Source organism: Botrytis sinoallii (assembly GCF_014898435.1).
Source record: "Botrytis sinoallii strain Bc 23 chromosome Unknown BSIN_027, whole genome shotgun sequence".
Taxonomy (NCBI): domain Eukaryota; kingdom Fungi; phylum Ascomycota; class Leotiomycetes; order Helotiales; family Sclerotiniaceae; genus Botrytis; species Botrytis sinoallii.
This window is the reverse complement of record NW_024066054.1, coordinates 511,100-537,168: the sequence shown is the minus strand read 5'-3', so window position 1 is coordinate 537,168 and position 26,069 is coordinate 511,100. Positions and strand designations below refer to the sequence as shown.

Genomic DNA, 26,069 nt, shown 5'->3' with positions numbered 1-26,069 from the left:
ACATATACATAATGGCACCAATTCACTTCTTAGTAACTCTTACTCCCGCACCGGGAAAGGAGGCTCGTGTATGTGCCTCAATATTCTCCTTCCACTAATACCAACCCGAGCTAACATACCTTTTCCAGCTCCGAGAAACCCTCACAGACTTCGTAAACAAAGTTGAGAAGAATGAGCAGGCAACTCATAAGTACCAAGCATTCGAACAATACGATGGTGAAAAGGGAAATGTCTTCGTTCTCCAAGAAATCTGTATGTTCCTCTCGCTCCACTATCTTCCGCTTGCTCATCTTCAGCCATGAATGTATAAATCGCTCGTATGGAATTACACATGCTAACAACAACTAGTTGAAGACGAAGCCGCAGTAGCTGCTCATATGGGTGCATCCTACGCCAGTGAATTTGGAAAGCTTTTGTCTGAGGAGGGACTTGTGGGTGCACCAATCGACATCAAAAAGATTCAGCCATTTGTTGGATTTGCTAGTCGCTAGATGTGGGATCTCGAATTATTGTACAAAATCCCGCAATTCAGAACATATTGTACCATATCATACTCATACTATGCGTCTAAATCTATGTCTAAACATGCATCTATCTTAATTTGTTCATCTATCTAACTCTTCAATCCCGTTCCATTTCTGATCAAACAAAAGCAGTTTTAGGAGCAAATCTGCCCCCAATCACAGGAGAATTCTCAGTCAACACATCCCAATCATGAGCATCCAGTGCAGCTTGTCTACTCTTCAAGACTGCCTCATGGGTTCTTGGTCTCATCTCCGCTTCGTATGCATCAATTGCTTCTTTTTGTGTAATTTCACCAGCTTTGACCTTTTTCAATTGATCGACTAAGAGAGCTGCATCCAAAATCCCGTGGTTGGCCCCTTCGCCTCGATACCTATTTATCATGTCAATTTCTACCAATTTCCGTGCATCAATTGCCACCCGAATTTCGAAATCATATGATGGCAAGGGCAAGATCAAGAGATCAAGAAATCTAAACGCAACTTACATCGTCATAGCATGCGCCGCATCGCCCACCAATGTCACCTTTCCACCCCAATTATCCCATTCTTTCGTCGGAAAGTCACTCAATCTCAACGGAGTCGTCGTAATATCCTCCGGAATACCCGTGACAATACCCCTCAATGGTTCTGCAAACCCTTCCGTTCTCTTCTTCATATACGCCACTCTCTCAGCATCAGTCTTCGGCATCGCATCCGCAACCTCATCTCTGATTAACCAAGAAAAAACTATCAACCCTTTGTAGCTCTTACTTCCATCGTCCTTGGGAACTATCTCTTGCAAACTAAACCACATATAACTTCCAGTTTCCGGGTCTAGCCCTTGGAATAACAATGGATCGATAGCTCTTACAGATGAAATTTGTTCTTCCGTAAATGGCCTCACGACTCCAATACAATAAACAGGCAATTTCGTCAAGTTGGCTGCATCTGATCCATTGAACAAGCATTTTCGCGTCACACTATTATTTCCATCAGCACCTACAATTAAGGTGGCATTGCTTGTTGTCCCGTCTGAAAATTGTGCAGTCACGAGATCAGAATCTGAGGCTGGGGCAATTGATGTAAGACCTTTCCCTTCATGGATATCGAGATCGGTAGCGAGTACATTGCGGATTTTTTGTCGATCCAAACGTCGACGGAGCTTGCTTGGTGGGATTTTGTAGCGGGGTGAGGCTGTACGGGCGTTGAGGAATAGAAAATTCCCATCGTCGTCGTTGAGGGTTGGATCAACGGCTGCCTGTTGTGTTCAGACACATTAGTCGTCGGATCATTTTATGTTGGCAATTTGTTAACACGTGGCTTTCTTGAGATAATTGCATCTCGCGACTTCCGACTCATCACGAAAGCTCTCACAATCTCCAAACTTCGTGCCAGGAAACTCTTACCGTAGGTATCAACTCGGATAATTTCTCCCCGATCGTCCTTTCCAAGCTTCTCAAGCACCACTATATTATTGTCTGGTTAGCAAGCTGTCCCTTCACACCCTTCCAACTGTCTTGCCTGCTCCCCACCCATGATTTGAAGCACCGCTCATCAATCAATGATCCCATCAATGATCTCATCAACATTACCACAATCACTACCTCATTTACTGCCAATCCCTTCTTGTCCCCATTTCTCTTCAAACTCACATGCAAAGTAATCGCCCACCCTTGAGCTCTCTTCCCATGCTCATCCTTCTCCACAACCTCAAAGTCAATCCCATTCTCCCTGCACCCTTGAGCAAGTGTCAATCCCACAATTCCTCCTCCTACTATCAGGACTTTCAAATTCGATTTCGCTATTTCGCTACCATTTTATTAGTACCAGCTATTCAGACCCTAGGAGAGGTACACACGAAGGCATATTTCACTCCAATTATTGATCCCTATTCTTGAAGTTCTGAGATAAAGGCAGAATGAAATCTTAGAAAACACAAAAGATAATAATACCACTGAACTGGGAAAACCATCAGGGAAAACTCAAATATAGGATTTCCAGGTAAGCTGCCCCTCAATAACGGATATCCGGCCCAAAAAGGCGTTATACGCGCTGGCGCATCAGCACCAATGAGAGGTGCAGATGAGACAAGGGAGGCTCTGAGGTGCATATTACCCTGTCGTTTGAACATGGTGTGTAAAAATAAAGAATGGTATAGATGGCAATGCACATGGCAATTTTCCCCACGCCGTTTGAAAATGACAATTCGCTAAGACAAATTTGGGAGGTGAGTATGGTGAGTATCCTATTGCGCACAGTGAATATAATGAATGGCGTGATGTGCATCAGGGAGAGTATACATGATATGGTCCTAAATTACAACTATACAATCACACTTACTCTACACTCCAATATCATCGTGTTGATTTGCTTAATTTCTTCAATTCTTCCATTGCGCTTTTGCTTCTCGATTTCGAACCAAAAGAGCTCAGAAAATCCCATACCCACCTCTATCCACCTATACCTACCCGATTCAAATATCCCTTACAGAATTCAAACAGCACTCCGAGGTTCCTCAAGATTCATGTCGATTGTTAAAAATCTTGAACATCTAATTGATCAAATGGCTATCTGTCACCATAAAAGACCAATCTTTGACCTCGATTGCAACGAAAGTAGTGGCAGATGTAGTTAAGTGAACCTAATTGCATACCATGGCATACCACACAAGGAGAACCAGTCCATACTTTCCAAACGCCCTCAAAAGCATAAGGCAGGAACGAAGCATCTGGAAGAAACAAGAACATGAATTAGAAACATCTTTGACCCAAGCCAAAGCATTCCATACAACAAAAACATCAATAAACCCCACCAAGTCATCAAATACCCCTCATCTTACTTCACCATATAATTTACTACCAACAAACATCCGATATCAAACAACCCTTCAGCATGCCTCCTCTTCCTCCTCCGAAAAAATCTCCCTTCCCGCTATTTTCAAACGAGATGTCCTACCACGAAAACCCATTCTTCGAAGCGACTCTCCACGAAACACACCCCTATGTCCCCTATACTCCTGCTCGGCCACAGAAACAATATTTAGCGATTCCTGCTGTTCCATCTGGTGCACCAATGCAACCTATCGGTTCACATCTATCAGGGCCTCCTTCACTCCTGATTCTTTTTGTATGTGTTTTGGTTGCTGGCTATGCGTATCGGATGTTTGCGCGCAGTTCTTGTGGTTGTGGGGCGCATAAGACGAGATATAGTACCGGGAAGGCGACTACATGTGGGAAAGGCCATTGAGGTGCCAATTTGGGTTCAATGAGGGAGGCTGTGATGATGAGTGTACTAATTCCTTGCTTGGACGAGAAGAAATTCGTTGTGGTTACGAAATTCTTTTCTGTATGGGAAATAAGGAAGCTGTTGGGGAGCCGGACTTGAATTTTGAGATGGAGCATCATAGAGGAGTTTCAGCGCCGGGCATAACGCGAATGCTTTGGGCTTGTTCATATTTTGGAAAAGGACATCATAGAAGTTTGTCAGCGAGAATATGTGCGACTACGCAACTCAGCGACAATGTGGATAGAGAGGACTGTTATTATAGATTTTGATTGCATTTTAACGTGGACTTGAACTTTGCAACTTATGAGAGATAGTAATAATTGCTATGCTCCAGCTTCCTTTTCCTGGCCGATGGCCAGTCCCATGCCACAAAGCTTTCCGTGAGAAACATTGCTCTCAAACACGGTTCTCGCAGAAGGCGCACACAAGACGTACGTGAAAGAATAAATATCATGTGGCAATGCTCCTCCTACCTTGAAAAGAAAAAAGAAAGACCCGATCTAGACTTACTGTAATTCCTGGTCATAACTTAGACTCTGCCCTTGCAATGCCTGCCGCAAACAAGACCTACCTCTTTTCCCTTCTTCGGGCCATCGATCCATCTTTCTCCATTCCAGATCAAGACTGTAGTCCGAGTTTTCCCCATATTCCTTCTCCGACCCGAAACCCGATATACAAAGAACAATATCCCCACGCCGCAGATCATTATCGTATCACAACATCCCAAGTCGCACATCGCACATGGCACCATATGCAACGTCCGTCCGACATCCCCAAACTACTCACCGAACAAATTTCCACCGCATTATGCACTCTTACTAACCCCAATCTCCCATGCAAACCTCCGCATATATCAAATGCAATGTAATATGATTGTACAGGTAACAGGCGGCAGAACCAATTCGATGGGCATTGCATGTTGAACTATCGATGAACGTTCCATTTTCAATGCGAAATTTCCATCGTATTCCCGTATGAACAAGACATCTCGTACTAGTGCTGCAGTGACCGAAGGATAGAGCATATTCGTATCCGTATAAGTGAATAGCGAATATCTCATTGTCGTCGGAGGAGATGCTAGAACTGGTGACCTAGTCGTGCTATACAATTGTAGCTTCTCGTAATAATAAGTTTACCGTTCTATACACAGCTCGAATATTCAATCAATTGCTGCGTTCCGCAGTGAACCACATGTGTCACGTTCAAAGTCGTGTCGCTCTTTCCCATTTTTACGGTAATCGGACATCCAAGTGTGTCTAGCTGATATCACACAAAGAACGGAGTCGAGTTCATGTCCGTTAGTCGCACACAACTCTTCCAAATGTCCTTCTTTGCTTATGTGTATTGAAAATATGTATGTGTAGAACAGCGTCCGGTCGCTATAACCCCTGAGATGATAATAATAGGGGGGCGTCGCATGTTATGCATGCAAATGGTAGAACGATTGTTTACTCGTACGCGCTGGTGGTCGATTTCTACATTCTTGTTTGGCGTATACCGTCATCGTGAAAGTGGAGAAAGGAAGTGAAGGGAGTGATACATAGTATGTAGTCGCATCGATTCTAAGAGAGTTATTCTGTGGGGTGGTACTTGGCATAGGTAGCTTTATCATGCTTGGATGTATTGTCGAGAGCAACCAGGGACTCCAAAGCACTCTCGCAGGCTGCCACTCGTGGCAAGAGCTTAAAGGTAGAATTTTTTGAAAATGTAAGATTTGTTCTCCGCCGCGTCGCGAGAGTGTTGATCTTATTCGGAAACCTCCGCACAGGCTATTCACGCATACAGCAACAGGGCTCACGACTCTCTAACCGAATCCTATCAATACTAGGAAATAGAGCTTCGACGATCACTGTTCTCTTTGTTGATTGTGCAGCTGTTGAGAGAAACTAGCTATGAAATGCATTACCAAGAAGAATGCCATTTCGGATATGCAATGAAACTTTTGGTGTAAAGAAGTAGGGGTTTATCAATTCTAAGTTTGTAGTTTGATAGGAGCAACATGGTTGCCCCCCACCGTGAACAGGTCACACCTCTGTAATTGAATCAGGAAGGTACTTGTCAAGCAATTCAATTAGAGAAATGCAACAAGACTCGAAGACTGAAATTGATTGGCTATGTATCACGTGAATTGTAAGTCAATAAGATGTCATACTACGCATGACCAAGACATCTTGACTTTTGACAAGACTAAACTCAATCAAGACCTCATGAAAGCTTCATCGTTCAGCATAAACTCTATTTTTCCGAATGTTTAAGAATTAAAATCTTTCAATTCACAAGAGTGATGCACAACAAATGAGTCTAGAACGTAGCGGCAAATCTGCTGTCTGTCTAACCCTGGAAAATTCACAGTTCGAAACTCAACTCATCTTTCCAAGTCTAGAGAGAGAGAGAACTTTCCATCAAGTAGTCAAGTTAAGACATCCAAGAAAACCTTGAATTGTAAAAGTATTGAAAACCTAGGTATTGGAAGTAGAGTTTGAATGTAGTGCGGATGACTTTTATGGCTTATTGAAGCGACGACCTAGGCTAGCGAAGTGGTCATTCCCCTTCAATAAACTTTTCAACCTTCCCCATCTCGAGCCTATCCGCACGTCTCAAGAAGGAAGTTTCTGCGATGCCAGTCAATCAGATGGTGATCGAATTAATGAGTTTAGAAAGTCACCGGCTTAGATCGTCAGAACGGACTCCAGCGGGTCGGTATCTTCATGTCCAAGCCAAGGCAAGGTTGGCTCATAATTTCTATACAATGGAATATAATTTTCGTTTTCAATTTCTTTATTTTTCAGATATGCAACAAAACTTTTTATGATATATAATTGGTTGACTGGAATCAGCTAACAGAATGGTGAATGAGAGATAATAGGTGTATTTCAAGGCATGGAAATGACTCCTTTACATTCAAGTTTCAATTCCATACAAGAATGTAGTCGAGGGCTTCTGCTATCTCAGGTGAGGAGATGAATTACTTTTCACATTGCTTGAGTTGAGATCTGAAGTAGAGTGGAAGAGTATATAAGGCCTTTTATTTTTTGTAATTTTCGAGAGAACCATCACTATACCTACCTACCGAGGTACACATAGATAGCTCGCAGCTGGCATTAACTTGAGTCATTATTCTAGAAAGATTATCATGCGATTTCATTGCACCGCAAAACAACTTCATATCTAATCTTGACTTTTCCCCGAACAACCTATCCTGATTTAGCCCATCCTCTAATTCTCAAAATCTTTGTCTCATCTCTATTTTGATTCTCGCCTCCATCTCTATGATCACCCCCAAGTCAACATGTCGCAGCATTTCAAGCGTGCGACAACTATACAGATCAGCACATCATATTTCACCTCTCCAGTCTGATGAAGATCAACCAAGTTAGAGTAAGGAATTCATATTTTCTACCTAATCATCTAAATTATCTCCATAATATTAAAGTTTCATCTCATCTTCCGAAGTCATTCCCATTCATCATAACGCCCCCATCAATCCAATTCTCATAACAATCATTTCAAAAACAAAGCTGCTTCGTAACTGTTGTTAGAAAAGCTCCAGATACAATGCCCACGACCGTCAAATCATTAGAGGAATTCCAGAAGGAGGAATTCAAATACCTCCTTCTACCTCCATCCGATCTCGGTCCTGACCATCCCATCTGCGCCTCCTAACAAAAGAAATCAACAATCCTCTCCTTGAAAGTCATATGCTCCTCTGCCTCCCAATCAATGACCCCCTCATCCTCAAGTCCCAGACAACCGGTATCCAAATCCGCCTCCAAACTTCCCACGATTCTAGTCTTACAGATAATCTTATGCCCAAAATAAGCAATCGTGAATAATATCAAACTGATATACGCCACAAAGAACTCTCTGACCTGGAATCCAGGAATAAAAGCTGTGAATCCTTGGGTAAAAATAATCAACACCGTAAATACTAAACCATACCACGCAAACCACGGTTGCCACATCGACTTATAAGGTAAACGATCGCGACTGATACCCCGGGCTGCAAGTGCCTTCATAAAAGCAATATGACATCCGCAAATGCAAGCCCAACTAATGAATCCAGCAACGGCAGAGATATTTTGGATCCAAACAAATGCGTCACTGCCTCCAGAACTCTCATTCAGGAAAGCCAGAAGACCAAAAATAGATGTAAATGCGACGGCATAATAGGGAACTCCACCTCTAGTTGTCTTCAAGAAACATTTAGGCGCGCAATTTCCTTCTGCGAGACCAACCAAGATACGAGAACCAGAATAGACGTTAGAATTCGCGGCGCTGAGGACGACGAAGAGGAGCACGGCATTGATGAGCCCGGGAAGTGTCTTGACACCAGCTAGTTTGGCGGCAATAACGAAAGGACTAGCGGATGCATCTGAGCTCCCGGATAATAAATCTGGGTTATCGTATGGAATCAAGAGACCGATAAAGAAAATTGTTCCGACGAAGAAAAAGAGAATTCGGAAAAATGTCTTGCGAATAGCGGCCGGGACGTTCTTTCTGGGGTTTTCGGTTTCTCCAGCTGCGATTCCGACGAGTTCGGTTCCTTGGTAAGAAAATCCGGCTTGGATAAGGACAGCCCAAAATCCGACGAATTTGGAAACGGGGTTCTCGGGATTGATGAGGTAGGGAGCGAATGCACCTGGATTGCCCCAGGTGTGGAATCCGAGATAGCCTTGTTGACCTGCTCCGGCATCGATACAGATACCAAAAATGAGGAAACCGAGCACGGTGATGACCTTGATGAGTGAAAACCAAAATTCGATTTCGCCGAAAAAGCTGACAGGGAGAAAATTGACGCCAGAGATGACGACGAAGAAGACAGAGATAAAGATGCCGACGTTGAGTTGGGGCGCCCAGTATTGGATAATGAGACCTGTGGCTGTGAGTTCAAGAGCGTAAGTGGTTGCCCAAGAGAACCAATAAATCCATCCCATGGCAAATCCAAGCGAAGGATCGATGAATCGTGCTGCGTAGAGGGTGAATGCTCCGGGAATGGGTATGAAGGTTGCCATTTCTCCCAAGGACATCATGACGCTGTATATGAGGGTACCGACAAATGCATATGCGATGAGAGCACCTGCTGGACCGGATTCAGCAATGGCGGATCCGGATCCTATGAAGAGACCTGTGCCGATTGTTCCACCTAGTATACATTATTAGTATCTTCATTCTGTTCCAATACCCTTCATCAACCATCTTGTGATGAGTGAAGATGAAAAGATGTGATAGTCCATAGAGGTAACGAACCAATAGCAATCATCTGTAAATGTCTACTCTTTAGCTTCCTCTGCAACTCCGGCCCACTGCCCACCTGGATAGCCTTCTCTGGATCCTGCGACGAATGACCCGAAGCCGAATCTTTTTTGTCATCTCCCGCGGCCTTATTTGTGGCCTGAATCGAGTCCATCTCCATATGTGGAGCCATGTTGACAGAAAATGCGCGTGCGCAACTTTTCGAGGTTTCCAAACGTAATATCTTCCTCCAAATTCCAAGCTGCGTTGTCCTTCTCTCACCGAGATACCTTCCTGCAGCTACTGCTGTGCGTACCGTCTCGAAACCGGCCCTGGGACGCTGTGCAAAGACTCAACAGTAAAAGACTGAAACTGAAAACCTCGACGATTTCAAACTACGTCGAAAGGCTACAGTGACAGACTGTTCCTTGAAACTCTTCACTCCTCTCCTATCCTATCCCACAAATGTTCACCACTATGCACTTCCAATCACCAACTCTAAAGATCCTAAATGATAGAGGTCAATTCTCACGCCAATGTACAACAAATTTCAAAAATAATAACAAGAAAGAGTGCATGCATGAAATCAAAGGAAGAGAACTGTTGACATAAGAAGGGAAGAGTCATCCATATAGCAAATTCTAGTCTGTCAAAGAAATTTGTGCGAGCTAGCGTCATGTCCTAGCATCTGGCCCCAATATCCCCATCAAGATTGAATAATCCATCAAGGGAAGATAAGTCCTGCCCTTCTGACTGGTAGCCTTTTAACCCCAACATAATACTACTCTGTCAAACGACTCAAACCGATTGACCCCGAGAAATCCAATTCTATTGATAATCTGATTTTAAAGAGGGCCAATACTTGGCCTGTGAGCTGATGTATAAATTTCAAAATCGAGAATGCGCATCACTTTGCTGAAAATGAAAATTTTTGCAGCCGCTTACCGAGGAGACTTAACTAAACCGAGTTAGCACGTTGGCGAACTTCATGAAAAGTCAACGAGTTAACTTTTTTCGACATGCAAAACTGGCGGATTTCCTTGTATTTCATGGTTTAAAGTTACCAAACACGAGCAAATCACAACGTATCTATACTTTTATTCGAGTATCAATTCTAAGAACAGAATAGTTACCAGTCATTTTGATATAAACTTCTAAAATCTTCAAGACAATGACAACATCGGCAAACGAAGCCGTGTGCCAAGTCAGGGTCCATCTAAACATTTTCCGACCACCGCTTCCGATAAATCTCACATCATGTTTTTTATATGCTAGGAACGATGCAGTTCCAAGTGCATGTAAATTATAATAAACCCGCTGAATTAACAAGGGAATGAATCACATGTATAATCCTATGCCTTTAATATCCGATACTGTGCGTTGATCAAATAATCTGATGTTTATCACGGTTTGCATAAACCATCAAGTGGGCTAAGATTTTCGCCTTAACGCTTTTTTACCTAGAGCCTCTGCAAATTTTAATAGTGGGGTTTCAACTGTCGAAAAAGTAATTCTAAAATATGTCTGCCGGTGAGCGGCGCATCCCCTAGTGTATGGCAATGGCAATTATAGATTTGCTGTACATCTTCAGAGACACATGCTACAAGATTTTGCTAAACATTAGCACGAGGCTTCTCAAACCGAGGGATTTTGAAGCATCAAAATACAGCCTATCCTAAACAAAAACTGGTAGTCTTAAAAAGATCCTTGAACGTGCAGACGATCTTGATGCAGAAAAGTTGAATTCATTGTCGCCATCATGTTCCTGTCAACCCCCATCAGTCATCTAGACTAATTCATCTCTCACCCCTTTCTTCTCTTATTTCTTGTTCTTTCCCTCCCAATTTCTTTCTCCCTGTCCCCCATTTGCCAGACTACTCAGTGTAATTCCCAGTAACCACATCCGTCATCGACCTAAGTAGCAATTTGCCATCATCTTCACCTACCTACAATATCGTCCCTAGATCCCCGTCATTCATCGCCTATACATTGCCTGCACAAAATCCATTCTCTTCCCCAAAGCTTAATGCACATAAGTCGTACCTCTTGCTCCACTTCCCATCCACTACTCTTTCCCACTACACCATACCTACTCTGTAATTCCCAGCACACATGCAAATCCAACCTCACATCCCAATCAAAAACAGACTCATAATATCAAATCCAAACCCACACCTTGACTCAATCTCTCAATCCCGACAAAAGTGGGTTTACGAGCGGATATCATTAACCAATCGACCCTTAAGTTCCCCAGTTTATTTTCGGAACAATGTTCTTGCTCAGGAAAAATTATTGTTCATTTGAACCTTTCTCACCAAGAACCGTTGGTTTCGAGTGGACCGTTGTTTGAATTGCTTTTGATCAAGATCCATTCAACACACCGTTGACAATGGCAAAGCAATTATGCGGGTAAGGTAACAGGAACGACCGCTGCTGAGCATACAATTTGCTTCGCTCTCATCGATGAAGGGGCAAAAAACCAGACCTCGGCTAATGTTATCAACTTGGCAGCTGTTTATCTTCACGTGACCTCATTTACGTCAAAGTCAATATCTGTCAGATCGAATCAGATCAAAATGAATCGTTTCCGCCAGAAACGGAGCCTCGGTGCGCTTTGGGTTGTTCTGCATATGTTTTTTCTTGTATTTGTATTATAGTTCATTTAAAGGCGCAGTAACTTTTAGAAGGCGCAATAGGTGTGTGTCGCAATGGGAAATGAAATGGTATCTTAGTGAAAAAAAATCCTCCTGCACCGCACATCAACATGACAAGTCGCAATGGCTTTTTTGTTATCCCTTTTCCCCTCGATCAAAAAAGTCGCAATGGCAGACACGTCGCATCGGAATCGCATCAAATCATCAATCATGATCTCTAGAAATATAATCATAACCCAAACCTCAGGTTTATGACTTCTGGTTCTCCACCTTCTCCTGTCTCGAGTCGCGGTCCAACGAATTTCGTAGGGAGTCTTCGTCGGCGGCCTCGATGACAGGACCGGTGTAGAACTTCTTGCCAGAAACATACCAATAGATGGTAGAGAAGCCTAGGATCAATCCTAGGAAGGCGATAGCGTAGTTCATGTTGAGGGCAGTCACTGGTCGTTCGGTCGGGAGAATGAAGATGATACTGACAAAAAGAGTCCAGATACAGGCCCATGCATTTACGGCAGTACTGAATTTACCCATATGCCATGGACCTGGCTCAAATTTGCCAAAGAAAAGTTTGCACGCAATTGGAATACAATAACTCCAATCTAAAGCAATGGCGCAAACATTGAAGACTCCAGAAATAGCAGTGTAGGATCCAAGACCGATAAGGTTGATAGCAATGCAGAGGGCGACAGAAATCCAGACGGCTGCGATGGGCGTTCCAGTAATGGGTAAGATTTTTGTCCAAACTTTGGAAAATGGTACCAGCTTATCACGGGAGAAAGCAAAAACAGTTCGGGCCAATGATTGCTAGATTCAGTGTCAGCCCATTTTTGCCAAAGGTAAGGGGGATTCATAACGTACCATAGCAGTAAAGCAAACAAATTCGAGAATGATGAATCCGCAAACGGTGTAGAAGATACCACCTGCCTTTCCTAGACTGTTGTAGAAAAGTTGGGCGACTGGCTGGCCGATGCTTGTGCCAAGGATTTCGGCCGGGTCACCCATGCAGAAACAAAGTACGATGTTGAAAAGAAATCCAGCAATATAAGTGAAAAGCATAGCCATAGAGATAGCCCAGGGTGCTTTCTTCTCTGGTTCGGAGATTCTAATAGATTGATTAGCCCAAATGGTCCAAGAAAGCGTTAGATTACTTACTCTTCAGTGATATGAGCAGTAGCATCGTAATCGGTCATGGTCCAGGAAACGGAGAGAAACCCGAAGAGAAAACTCCATCCGACAGGGGTCCAACCGGAGGTTGATTCAACATTGGTAAAAACATAGGTGGCATCATGTTTGTTCGGGGTTTTGACCAAAAGAGCAATACAGCACGATACCAAAACGAGAACGTGGAAGATAACATAGCTCTTTGTCATCTTTTCCATCCAATAGGTAGACAGTGAGTTAACCAATCCAGTGAGAACCATCAAACCGGCCATTACACCGACCGTTGTGTTTGCGTTTATCGTATAGTCGAAATCTTTTCCAATGGAGACGGCCGCTAACAGCATTTGAGATGCACCGTATTGGGAAGAGGCAACACCAGCAACCTGTCCAAGAAGATTCAACCAACCAGTAACCCAACTAATAGATGGTACCCATTCTGTTGGTGTGAGTCGTGAAATTGAAAAGTATAGACCGCCGGAGGTAGGATATGCAGAGACCAGCTCAGCGACAGAAAGCTAATATCAAATGAGCAAGACGTTAATCAAAAAAAATATGGTTGCCGTGAACTTACAGCAATACACATGCAACCAGCACCAGAAATTGCCCAACACCATACAGCCGCGGCAGATCCACCAGACATAATTGGGTAGGAGAAAGTGGTCATGGTAGTAGCAAACAATCCACTGATAGAGACGGCGAAGGAGAAAGTCGAGAGGTATCCGAATTCTCTCTTGAATACAGGTTTGTATCCAAACTCAGCAGCGAGTTGCGCATCAGCATCAGGACCTTCCTCCATACCGACGACGTTTCTTTTATGTAAATCTCCTTGATTGGCATTCTGTTCGAACACTCCACCAGAGGAAGTGCCTTTGTAGTCCGCCATAGTGACCTTTGTAGTCTATCGTAATTATGGTTGGATATTTCAGCGTCTATCAAACCAGATTCGGGCCAATTGAGATAATGAGTGAATACCGAAATCTGGAGGAAAGTCAAAAAAAGGAGGGGAAACTCTCCAGATATATAAAGATTAGAAACAATAAAAATATATGAGCGTTTGCCGTGTTCCAAATACTTGACCCATGGATGGCAGAATTAATGGGTCTTGGCAAAACTCAAAAGATCTTTAGTTCCAAAACAGGCGGCGAATGTTAGCAAAATACTCAGCGACTTCAATTTACGTAACAGTGCAAAAATACTGATCTTATTTCTGGGCTGCGGTAGAGTTGGAAAGACATGATTCCTTACGAAGCACCAGTGATTGCTAGGGTTTTTAGCAAGTCAGTAAGAAAGTAAGCGCGAGTCGACATGGGGACGGTGGTCGGTCGGGCGATTTTTGAGGTTAGAGTGGGAATGAATGGAGACGAGTGCATCATCTTGCATGAGAATCAAGGTATGTGAGAATGAAAGCACAGAGATAGGCTGAAATGGACATATCTCGGTGGTGCCGTGAGGGACTCCCCTTGTATATCATAATTTATAAACGACGGATAAGTTGTACCAGGTAGATTTTGGAGAATAGCTAGCATTCTGCTTGGCTTCTAGAGTTCGATGGTTTGAACATTCGCCTTAGGATGAAAGGATGTGAAGTCAAATGAAGGGGGCAAAGGCGGGATACGAGTAGGTTCCCACAAACTGCTAGAGGGCAATAACCGAATCAGGATGGGAAAATCGAATGGAATAATGAACATCTCCATGGGAATTAGAGTCAATAGAATCTTTTGCAAACTCAATTAACATTTTTGCCATATCTGACGTTGGGAATAACTGGATATCCCCATGGATAAGATTTTAGTTGTAGTTACAGTGGTGTGGAGGTGATGTTACAATGGAATTGCGGTGGGGTTCACAGTGGAATTCCTGATATGTCAAAGCATGTGTTTCATTGGCTGTGCAGCTTCTGCTCTTGATTTTCCATCTACTCAGATTTAGTTTGTCCGTCTACCTTTCTCTCTCTCTGTCAAGTGTCAACCATGTTCCAACCACCCGTAATAAGGCAATTACAGTACGAGAAGCGACTAACGTGCTTTCGTCCCCATCAAAATTTCGTCCCTTGTACATTTTCCTCATATTTTTGAAACTTGGTCTAATCTCTTGTTTCTGAGCTTCTTTTTCTTGATTTCTCTGGCGAGTCTTGTGATTCTTGTCCTCATTACCGCGTCTTGGAAACTGCAAGATCAATCCACACCAGATTAGTTTTCACACTGGAGCACCCCATTGTAAGGTTGGCATTATCATTTTACTCCAGTATTGTGAATACCTACATGCGGAGTTATTCTTATCACGATGAGTATTACTGGAATAGGCATCCCGGTAGTGGATCAGAACGAGAGGGGAGAGAAAAGAGGACATTTTACATTGTGCATAACAATTATAGTAACAGACAGAATCTTTCGGTGATTCCTCGCATTGAGCCTTCACAGCTTCGGAATTTCAAAGAAACATTTGAGACTCCTCAGATAGATCTCTGATATTCAATCCATATCTAGGAAATTCTTCATTCACTTCCCCTAATTGCAAACGGATCTAGCCTTACACTACCATATCTGGAGTATTTCCACGTGTCCCCAGGTACTAGAGCATTGACACCAGGCTGGCTGGCGTGTACTCCGTACAGATAACACCCCCATTATGGGACTGCTCAGGGGCGTAATATTGATACTGATATCGCTATCTACAAACCCTCCTGGCATAGATAGGGCAAGTGAGACATTACTTTAGATTCTATTTAACCAAGGTTCAACATACTCGAATGGGCATATCTCTCCCTGATAATATAATCTTGACGATTGATAGAATTCCTTGTCGACTTGGATACGAAAATATTTATCTATTGAATTACTAAACTCAATTTCGCGGATCATTGAACGATTTTGGACTCTGAAGTTTGGCAGGTGTCTAAAACATTCTGTCAATGGTATCAATGTCCGCTCATGGTAACAAACTCTATTCAATAACATTGCCATGGGACGCCTACCTCATCTCGGAAGATATCTCTATCAATAGGCTGCAATTCCATGTTCTATTCTTCGTTGGTCGGATGCGATACCAACTTTGCATGAGAGTACTATGCGCGAAACGAATCTATTTATAATCCGGAGCTTCTCTCTTCTTCTTACCAGGTATTTTATTCAAAACTTTTACTAGCTCTTTATTCTCCACGATGTGAGGTACTTCGTACAGATTTTCACAGGATCGATTCTAGACAATTATAGTCACGTGAAGTTCACGTGGATTTAGTTCTGAGCTCTCAAAGCGTGAGTGTGGAAATAGTTGGCGTTCCTTAGCTCATGACAAGCGAATTTGGATCTAATTAGGATTACGACCTTGTCTCTTCTTCTGCCACTTCGAAGTTACATTCTGGGTGATTGTCTATCCAAGATCTCTCTTATCATCCCGCTCTCATCCCATACCGTACTGTACAGCAAAATTCATTTAACATCTCAAACTTGAAGATAGCATGAGTGGACAGCGGAGTGGGTACTGAAATGAATCTCGGAGTAGTTAATTTTCGTTGCATATCCGAATGTCCGAAATCTGAGCCAAGGTGCTCTACGAGTATTCAATCAGATTGCTCGGTATTCATTAGTAACCAGTCTTGTAGGTATTGACAGGTAAGTATATTGGTTCATCTCAACTGCCTTTTCAGCCTTACACTACCTAGGTCTCCATCGATGGTAATATCAAGGCATAATATCTAAAATAGCTGGATACTTATTGAAGCTGCTCCTCAATGAGTGATCGAACAATAGGTGTAAACACTTATCACCCAGACAGCATCTTTTGTCAAAGAATCTGAAAGAATTACCATGGTGTTATGCTTATACTCTCACTGGCGATGATATCACGACGGTACAGTTTGAATTATTTTAAAGTCTGCGTCTTCTTGATTTTAGAAAGTCTGGCAATCCTTTGAGTAACGCTTAGGAGTTTTAAAATATACGTGAATATTTGATCATAAAAGGTAGAGATACCGTCGGCTATATAGATGAATTGTCTCATTTTCATTTTTCGATTTTTCGACTTTCTTTTTAATATTAATATTTATTTAATTTAATTTATAATATAAATATTATTAAGATTTCTTTAATTAAATAAAAAAAGATTATATTTAATATAATAAAATTATTATTGAAAAAATTGAAAAAATAGATATATATAAATTACTTATTTTACTTTTATTTTTTCACTTTTCTTCAATTTTTTCAATTTTTTCAATTTTTCAATTTTTTCAATTTTTTCAATTTTTTCAATTTTTCAATTTTTTCAATTTTTCAATTTTTCAATTTTTTCAATTTTTTCAATTTTTTCAATTTTTTCAATTTTTTCAATTTTTTCAATCTTTTCAATCTTTTCAATCTTTTTCTAATTAATTCGATAGATCAAATAAATATTAACATTTAAAAGTTTCAAAAAGAATAAAGAAAATGAAAAAGTCGAAGAGTCGAAAAGTCGAAAAGTCGAAAAACGCAAAATGAGACAATTGATCTATATGGCCGACGGTATAGAGAACCATTTATTATGGATGGAAGATAGTATTCGATATGTACAATTAGGAAATTAACAGCAGCTAAATCAAGTCATCAAAGTCAGACCGCCTGCGGTCACTATCAAAAACAAACAACACCGCCACCAAATTTATTTTAATTCATTCAGTTCCAGCCCCCAGGCTTCCTCTCAATACGCCCCCTTATCCCATTTAAAACCCTTACACGAATCTCTTCAAAAACTCCATTCCTCTCTCTACCGCTCTTACCCCCTCATCGCCACCTCTATCCCTAGTCAAATCAAAGAGATGTCCTGATCCCTCCAGAACCTCAATGCCTGCCTCAACCCCCCTTTCTTTTAGCGCCTCATACGTTTTCTGGCTTTGTTGCCAAGGAATTAAATCGTCTTCTGTACCATGAATCAAGAATGTGGGGGTCTTGTAGTGTGAAGAGACGATGTATGAGTAAGGTGATATGCGGGCGATTTGGCTGGGTGAGGGCATGGGGAGGTTGTCGTAGGAGGTGGAGGGAGAGGAAGAGATTGTGTGAGAGGTGGAAAGCGATGGGAGGCCGTTGATTAAGATCGGTAATGCTTGCGCGCGCCAGTTCATATGTAAAATAAAGCGGGTGCGCGGATCCTGTAGAGAGAACAATTGAGTCGAAGCACCAGTGCTGGTTGTGGGCGTATAACTTGTTACGGGAGTATTCTGTACGCCCTCGAGAAGATTATAAGGTGTGGATGGATCGGAGATGGACATTTTTGGGAAAATGGGAGTTTTCCACCCTAGTTCAAAAAATTAGAACAGTTATACGTCTTGGGAAACCGAAGATAAACTTACATTCATCGTCATAATTTGTGGGACAGTAAAACGCTAAAATAGCTTCGGGTGGTTGAGTCCCTTGTTCGAGAGATGTAAAGGCGCTGGACATGGCGAGTGTACCGCCGGTGGACCATCCAAGTACAACTACTCTACTACCGTCTACCCTTTGCTGAGGGCAATTTTTTAGAACGATGGATGGTAAAGTATTTCGGGCCCATGCTAGTGCATCACAAACATCGGACATGGCTCCTTCGCGGAGTGATACCTCGGGTATAAACCGATAGTCAATGCTGACTGGGATAAATCCCTTGTCTTGAAGCAGTCGAATGTGCTTTGGATTTATATCTTTTCGGCTGTATAAGGTATGACCTCCACCATGGATCATAAGTGCTGAAATCTGTCAGCATGCTATTCTAACCGTCATATTTATCATTCTGTGTAGCACTTACCAACAGGTCTCTCAATTTCATTATTCGCAGTACAAGAATCATAATAAACATCCGCAAAAAGTCGACATTCTCCAACCATCTTATACTCTAGCTTTTCATACTTGAAACTTTCCCTCTGTCTCTTGGGAACAACGCTCGTACTCTCGGGAGCCTCAAGAAACCCTGTAATAATCCTGACAGTCCGCGATTCAGCACTAGAATTGTGTGTCCACGAAACATGTCCAAATCCAGCTGTTTTCATACTCGATTCCCAAAACCATTCATCGGCCAAAACGTGGGATCGTCCGTCTTCGAAAAACCACCAGCCATCTAATAGTCCAAACACCAAATCAAACCAAAACATATTACGGGTGAATTCGACTAGTGAACAAAAGCCGTTGGGCAGGAGCATATCGCGAATATGTGCTGTAGAATTGGAGATGTTTTTGGTTGCATGGATACAGTTTGTTGATAACACTATGTGAAACTTTTTCTGCATATTTTCAGAGACTGGCTTTTCGATATCTAAAGTTGTAACGGTGACGTTTGGATATTCGGCAAACCTTTTCTTGGCGGCATTAACGAACATGGGGGAGATGTCGGAGAATGTGTATTCGAAGGGAATGTTATTGGAAGTGAGAAAATCTATCATGTGTTTTGTTGTTCCTCCAGTTCCTCCGCCGATTTCAAGAATTTTAACGATTCCGGAATGGGCGGACAGAGCTTGGTGAAGAAAGTGCGTGAGGTGGGCTGTGATGGCCGCTGGAGCTGGAGCGGTGGCGTACCATTCTTCCAAGAGCGCTTTGTTTTCTCTTTTCCCAAAGAGGAGCTGTACGGGATCTGCTTTACCTGTAAGACAGTCTGCAAGATTGGAGCCGGTGATGTGGAGAACACGGTGTTCAAGGTGAAAGAGTGGCGCTTCTACCAAAATTTCCTGATACAATTTAGAAGATGAAGGGGTATCGACCGGAACATTCGTTCGCAGAAATCTTCCTTCACCACTCTTTATCAAGTTGCCATCTTCCAATATATTGTACAACTGCGACACCAATTTCTGATGTTTTGGTAGGAATTCGATCGACGGGAGAACCTCACCGGCAATTAACGAGGGAATGAGACACCCGAGCTTGACAAAGGCCTCCACAACATAAGATAGGACGAGCTTCTTTTGCGAGGGATAAACATTCTCCCAAAAGCCATTGAAACCTGTCTCTTTCGCAAACGTGTCGAACTCACGGCGAACTTTTTCAAATACCAACTGCGATCCTTTTAGGAAAGATGGATCGTCCGGCACCAGGGTTTCGCTTGCAGATTTCTCAATGAAAAAATGCTCCTCGATCTTCTTCAGACTAGAAGTGAGAGCATTGGCATCAATATTCTTATTTTTGATATGCGTCTTGACAGGCTTTGTATTTTTTCCAAATACAGCAATACAAAGCTCTCCAAAAGTTTGAAATTCATCCAGTGCGATATTTCTGACACCGAACATTTTGCCGATATCGTTACCAAGCTCGATAGCTAACAAAGAATCTAGTCCTTCATCTACCAGATTCATTTCTGGCCTCACACTACCCTCGGGGAGATCTAAGTGCTCGATCAATAATTTCTCCAGCCGGGAAATTGGATTGGGACCTGCTAGTAGTGGTGATATTTCTTCGTTATCTTCTTCCTCGGAGTGAATTGTCGTAGTGTAGCCTTCATCTTCCATAGTTGTCGAGACTGTCAATTTTTCTACCTCAAAATCATTAAATGTGATCTGAGGTTCATTAATGGCAATAGTACTGCGAGAATTTGCTTTAGATAGTGTCTTGGTCAAAAAATTGATATTAACTCGCATGAAAATGGCGCCAAAAATTGTTAAAACCAGCTTATGACTTTGTGAGTCGAAGACATAGATATCATTCTCTACTTCTCTTGATCCAGTTTTCGAATAGGTTGAAAAGACCATCCATCCGGATTGACTATCTGACGTATCCAATTCTTTATGAAATTCAAGATCAGATATCTTTACGCAGACATTGACTTCATTGTCATTGATGGGAATAAGACAATTGACGTGGAGACCGGCTATTTGAATGAAGTTGTCCAACGCGATTGAGTCAATTACAGTCTTGCGTCCTAAGCCTGAGAGCTGACTCTCTTTTGGTAGTACAATCTTTCCGACAATCTCGTGCTCCCTTGCATGGACATCCCTTACACCTTTATACATTTCGGAATATGTTACTGCCCGAGAAAACCTGTCGTATATCTGCGTTCCTTGAAGGCTTCTCGCCTTGGAATCTGATTGAATAGTCGTGAGGCGAGTTTGTGGTATTAATCTTTCCGTTCGTGAAGTGCTTAGTGGGAAACGATCTCGCAGCACTATCTTACCAGTAGCATGTATCACTGGCTGAGATGAATTTCTCTTTGTTTTCGGACTCTGACTTGAAAACTCGAATAGCCAAGACTCGCCATCTGATCTGAGATTCAAGGCCACTGATTTATCAAGTGCTTTGCCCAAGGGGGCTTTGATCTCAAGGTCTTGTATTCGAGGAACTATAGGTGTGTCTTGATGTAACTTGTAGTTTTCAAGAATCATAATCGCAGAGGATGCAAGTTCCATGTAGAGAGGGGTAGGACAAAGTGGTTGCCCAAGAACTGCATGACCGGTGATACATTTTTGGTATCCTTGCTCGTGTACATTAATACGAAACTCAGCATGACTCCTATCTTTGTCATGGAATTTCACAAATGATAGCATGGAATTCGGCCGTTTAATAGAAGATTCTTTTGGTGTTGACGGTAGAGGCGCGGCGGTCTGAAGCTCTTTCCATTCCAACCAATGACGTGCCTTCTCAAATTGATAAGGAGGCAAATCAATTCTTTTGTAGCTATCTTTCTCGCAGCGATGATGAAGCCAAAAGTGGGCTTTACTCCCAGCTTTCCAAAGTTCAAGTGTCGTATTGGCCAATTGATCTATGACTCTTTCGTTGTCTAGTTTGATATCCAAGAACTGATGCAATTGAACAGTAGATGTTCCCGACTTGAGTGCTCTCCTAGCCATTTTGGTGATGGCTGATCCAGAACCAACATCTAGCCATGTGCAAGGACCAAATTTTTGATTGATACGCTCAACTGCATTGCCAAAGTAGACTCCTGTTCTCGTGTGTTCAACTACCAGCTCGGGACTAGGAATTAACCATGCTTCATTTTCAGAGCATGTTTCAACGTGAATCTTGGGTTCGCTGAACTTTAAACCTTTCACAATTTCCATGTACTCAGGTAAAATAACATCGGTTAATGAGGAGTGATACCCGTGGGTAACATCCAATTTCCTTGCTTTGAGTGACGAAAACTCCACTGCGTTGTTCTTAAGGGTTTCTTCGACCTTCGCAATGGCGAGATGGGTACCGACCAATACAAAGCTTGTCGCGCCGTTGTAACAAGCAACTTCGACTTCAAATGCGGGCCCTTTCTTTCTCGTCAAGTCAACAAGCTTATCCAGAGTATCTTGATCTGTTTCGACAGCTAGCATAGAACCATTATCATGGCCCCACAACCTCTCAACCAATTCGGCACGACCAACAACAAGCTTCAATCCATCTTCCAGAGAGAGAGATCCTGCAACTGTAAACGCTGTCAATTGTCCAAAACTGTGGCCGATCATCGAGCTAACTTGGATACCGGAATCTAGCCACGTCTTAGCAGCGCTATATTGCAGGACAAACAATTTGGAGTGAAGATTGACTGTGCTAGAATCAGGACTGGAGTCGAAGATGCTAGGGAATATGGATTTCTTTCCCAAGGACCGCAGAACCTCATCGCAATCATTAATATGACGACTGAAGAGTGTCGATTGATTGTATAGATTCCGATCCACGGAAGCTGTAGCACTTGTTTGTCCACCGAAGCACAATATTACTGGCTTGACTTTCTGGGGGGTGGTGAAGTAGCCTTCCGCACTGTTTATCAGCGCATTGTCTAGTTCGCTAAGGTCTGAGACTGCCGCCATGAAAACATTGGAGAAATTCCAATTCTGAGTTTCTGCTAGACCATAAGAAAGATCACGCAAAGCAATAGAGTTTTGACAGAGTTGGGAAACTTGGGTTTTCAGACGATCGCAATAGGCCGCCAAACTTCCAGCAGAATTTGCAGATACTCTGATAGGATATTTAGCTGCCATAGGCGAACTCTCTGGGCCGTTAATATGACGAGACTCGAGAACTTGGGACGGTGGTTCAACCACGGCTATAGATGCATTGCTCCCAGATGCACCGTAGTTGTTGATGCTGGCGATACGGAGATCAGCTTCCCATGGTGTTGTCTGGAGCGGGATTTTCATCTTGTCTGGTTCCAAAGCTCTTATCTTGGGGTTTAAAGACAAATGGTTCGCTTGTTTTGGTATCGATTTGTGCTTCATCATTAGAAGGACCTTAATCAATGACGCAACACCCGAGGCGCCTTCCAGATGACCAATATTACCTTTCACCGATGCTACATGTAATGGTATAGATCGGTGTGCCCCGCCAAATACTTTGCGGATTGCATTTATTTCTATTGGATCTCTGCATTGAGTCAGCTCCTGAATCATCAAGCCTAGCAATATTGTAGAAGATATGGACTTCCAAGATTATTGAAGAAGAAGAAATAAACCTACCCGATAGGGGTTCCTGTCCCATGAGCTTCGACATATGTAAATTCCGATGGACTGGAGCCTGCAAGTGCCGCAACCTTTTCGAACAACATCGACTGAGATTCCAAATTTGGCACCGTAATACTCGTTGAATTCATACTCTGATTAACAGCAGATCCAGCAATAACTCCTAATATAGGGTCGCCGTCTGCGATCGCATTCTCCAATCGTTTCAAAACAACGATTCCTACACCTTCTCCTCTACAATATCCATCGGCTCCCGCATCGAACGGCTTTGTAGCGCCGGTCGGACTCAAGAATGACGCTGCCCCCAAGTTTTCGTAAAAGTAAGGACTAGTGTATAGGGAAACACCTCCTGCCAGAGCCGATGAACAGTCTCCAGCCTGCAGAGATTTACATGCGGCGTCGATTGCAACAGCTGAAGAAGAGCAAGCTGTGTCGTAGATCACTGAAGGCCCTGTAAAACCAAAGAAATGACTGACTTTTCCACTGAGAAATGCTCGTAAACTACCCAAAGATGAGAATGCATTTGATGGATGTGAAGCAATATTATCGTTGTAGTCGGAACCGCAAACTCCGAAAAAACATCCAACATCATTTCGCTCATTGCCTCCTTTGCTTTTAGACATCGATTGCCGGCCAAAATATCCACTGGATGAGAGAGCGTTATAGGAACATTCAAGTAAGAATCTTTGTTGTGGATCCATGGACGCCGCTTCTCGAGGAGATTTCTGGAAAAACCTATGATCAAATGCATCAATATCATCCACGAAATTGCCATAGAATGGCTGTTTCGAAGACCTCCTCAGACATTCGGTAGGGAATCTGCCATTTGGTATCGTTCGAAGTAATGACTTGCCTTCAGTCAAGATATCCCAAAACTCTTCGGGCGAATTTGCTCCAGGAAATTTGCATGAGTACCCAACCACTGCAATTGAGTGTTTGGGATAGACATGCTCTTTTGATGGACAAGATTGCAAAATGGCTTCTTGTAAAGGAGTGGCAGTGGTATGGGATCCATCATTGGGAAGGAACTTGCTAAGCTTTACGACTTTGAGGTTAAATTCACGAACAAGCCGACTTGGAATGCAATCGACAAACCCTACTTGAAGTACATGCCTCTTTTGACTTGCATCCAATTGAGCAACTGTGTTTGCAATGGTCGCATACCATTTCGATTGCCTTGAAAGCAATGAAACCAGCGCTATTTCATGAAGTGGTCCTTCACGTATTTCTTGTCCATCCTCATCTGTTCTCAAAGCGGTCCGAAGACTTTCTGCTTGGGGGAATTGTAAAGATTCCGTTGATGCACATAGTTGAATGACTTTCTGACAGGCATTTGTCTGAACAGATGAATGAAAACGACCAAAGACAACCAATGGTATTACACTATACCCTTGATCGAGCAAGGCTTTTGATATGGAATCACGAAGTTTCTGGGGAAGTGTTATCGTGATTTTGGTTTTGTCGGAGATAACAGAAATATAAGCCTAAGCACAGCCACCAGAAATTAGCATACAACCTTAGGTGACCCCGAGAATTTCACGTGGAGAATTTCACGGTATCAATGTGGCTTTGTGACACTCGCCACATAATTGTGCGCTTGAAAGACGACTTACTTCTGGAAAATCCTTCAAGAACTCATAAACATCGCAAACGGGTTTATTCTTCTCACTCCAAGAAACCATGACAGCCGTTGTCAGACCATCCCCCGCATTCGACTGGTCTAGATCAACATAAGCACCTATGCAAAGAGCAAGTCGCAAGGCATTTGAGCACAGTTTGACCAAAGTGTCCTCATCCGAAGCACAAGTCACAGCGGCTGCGGTCAGAAACCCGATACAGAACCCCTGGGCCGGAGTCGCAGATGCAAGGAAATTATCATATGCGTGAATAGGCCCATAGTGGGTCTCGAGATAATTGAAAAACTGCACAACGTGGATGATGACCGTGAGGGGCGTGCAAACCATGTTCGGTAAATCCTGATTCATTGGCTCTCCTGCTGATGAACCGTTCTCAAGCCATCGAATCAGGAAGGTGCAGTATTCTACTGCAGGTAGTTTCTGCAGAGAAGAATCATGAGCGAGTAGTGTTGGCAAGAAGTCGGAAAGCCCCGCAATGGCCTTGTAAAATGGCTTTAGGCGTTTGTTAGAGACTAAAGAGTTTCTAACTGCGGAGAGATGGGCCGCGTCAAAGGAATTCGTCTGTGGCCCAAAGACTAGCGTTGAATGTTGAAGATTCATGCTCACTAGTGATATGGTATTGTTGAAATCAAATTAGCGGTAGTGTAACACCGTGATCGATAATCGAGCAGGAGAGTCTTAGAAATAGCTTGTCATTGACCCCTCAACAATCCAGTCAGTGGTGGGTATATTCTGAGGCGATTATCGGTGTTAATTGACCAGTCCGTGCGATTGTTGTGTCCAGGTCAGGCTATTAGTGTAATATGTCGAGGCCTAGCAGATGCTCCCTATTCACCTATGTCGACCGGTGATAGGATTAGATGTTCCTGTTGAATGCAAGGAAAAAAAAAAATACAAACCACGAAAGTATCAAATGGAAAATTCGACATACTATATGTATGTATGCTCACCCACCTATCTAGTATTTGGCCTCATAAACTTTGACAAATTCATCACAGTTAGATTATGGGGCACAGCACTCGGGTTTTCTTCCAGGGGGAAATATCTTCTATCTTCCTGGTTGAATACTCCGCTCCCTTAGTGAATCTTACTGGAGCTGATCTCCCCAAAGACAGAGCGGGGTTGGTGATAAGAAGCCTTACACTGTCAGAGCGTGTTGGTGGACGTGTTGGTCTTGGTATTTTATGTACTCCGTACTCGTTTAATTGGAAGAATCCCGGATACC

General features: G+C 42.8%; 7 protein-coding genes across 7 annotated transcripts; 2 read left to right on the top strand and 5 right to left on the bottom strand.

Annotated features, from left to right (window-relative positions):
- Window positions 1–11: 11 nt before the first annotated feature.
- On the top strand, window positions 12–491 carry EAF02_010791 (uncharacterized protein; the record flags this gene model as incomplete). Its single annotated transcript, XM_038906839.1, has 3 exons — window positions 12–68; window positions 129–252; window positions 349–491. The coding sequence occupies 3 exons, from the start codon at window positions 12–14 to the stop codon at window positions 489–491; spliced, it is 324 nt and encodes a 107-aa protein (XP_038753387.1).
- A 151-nt stretch (window positions 492–642) lies between these two features.
- Window positions 643–2,369, bottom strand: EAF02_010790 (uncharacterized protein; the record flags this gene model as incomplete). Its single annotated transcript, XM_038906838.1, has 5 exons — window positions 643–895; window positions 1,010–1,761; window positions 1,910–1,969; window positions 2,156–2,312; window positions 2,362–2,369. 5 exons carry the CDS (start codon window positions 2,367–2,369, stop codon window positions 643–645), a joined length of 1,230 nt encoding a protein of 409 aa, XP_038753386.1.
- A 1,026-nt stretch (window positions 2,370–3,395) lies between these two features.
- On the top strand, window positions 3,396–3,749 carry EAF02_010789 (uncharacterized protein; the record flags this gene model as incomplete). The annotated part of the gene is made up of 1 exon (XM_038906837.1): window positions 3,396–3,749. One exon carries the CDS (start codon window positions 3,396–3,398, stop codon window positions 3,747–3,749), a length of 354 nt encoding a protein of 117 aa, XP_038753385.1.
- Window positions 3,750–4,111: 362 nt separating this feature from the next.
- On the bottom strand, window positions 4,112–4,434 carry EAF02_010788 (uncharacterized protein; the record flags this gene model as incomplete). Its single annotated transcript, XM_038906836.1, has 2 exons — window positions 4,112–4,261; window positions 4,360–4,434. The coding sequence occupies 2 exons, from the start codon at window positions 4,432–4,434 to the stop codon at window positions 4,112–4,114; spliced, it is 225 nt and encodes a 74-aa protein (XP_038753384.1).
- Window positions 4,435–7,447: 3,013 nt separating this feature from the next.
- On the bottom strand, window positions 7,448–9,213 carry EAF02_010787 (uncharacterized protein; the record flags this gene model as incomplete). Its single annotated transcript, XM_038906835.1, has 2 exons — window positions 7,448–8,931; window positions 9,036–9,213. 2 exons carry the CDS (start codon window positions 9,211–9,213, stop codon window positions 7,448–7,450), a joined length of 1,662 nt encoding a protein of 553 aa, XP_038753383.1.
- Window positions 9,214–11,923: 2,710 nt separating this feature from the next.
- Window positions 11,924–13,718, bottom strand: EAF02_010786 (uncharacterized protein; the record flags this gene model as incomplete). Its single annotated transcript, XM_038906834.1, has 4 exons — window positions 11,924–12,478; window positions 12,533–12,776; window positions 12,827–13,350; window positions 13,407–13,718. The coding sequence occupies 4 exons, from the start codon at window positions 13,716–13,718 to the stop codon at window positions 11,924–11,926; spliced, it is 1,635 nt and encodes a 544-aa protein (XP_038753382.1).
- Window positions 13,719–17,540: 3,822 nt separating this feature from the next.
- Window positions 17,541–25,444, bottom strand: EAF02_010785 (uncharacterized protein; the record flags this gene model as incomplete). Its single annotated transcript, XM_038906833.1, has 5 exons — window positions 17,541–18,103; window positions 18,159–18,530; window positions 18,590–23,112; window positions 23,205–24,637; window positions 24,821–25,444. 5 exons carry the CDS (start codon window positions 25,442–25,444, stop codon window positions 17,541–17,543), a joined length of 7,515 nt encoding a protein of 2,504 aa, XP_038753381.1.
- Between the last annotated feature and the right edge of the window lie 625 nt (window positions 25,445–26,069).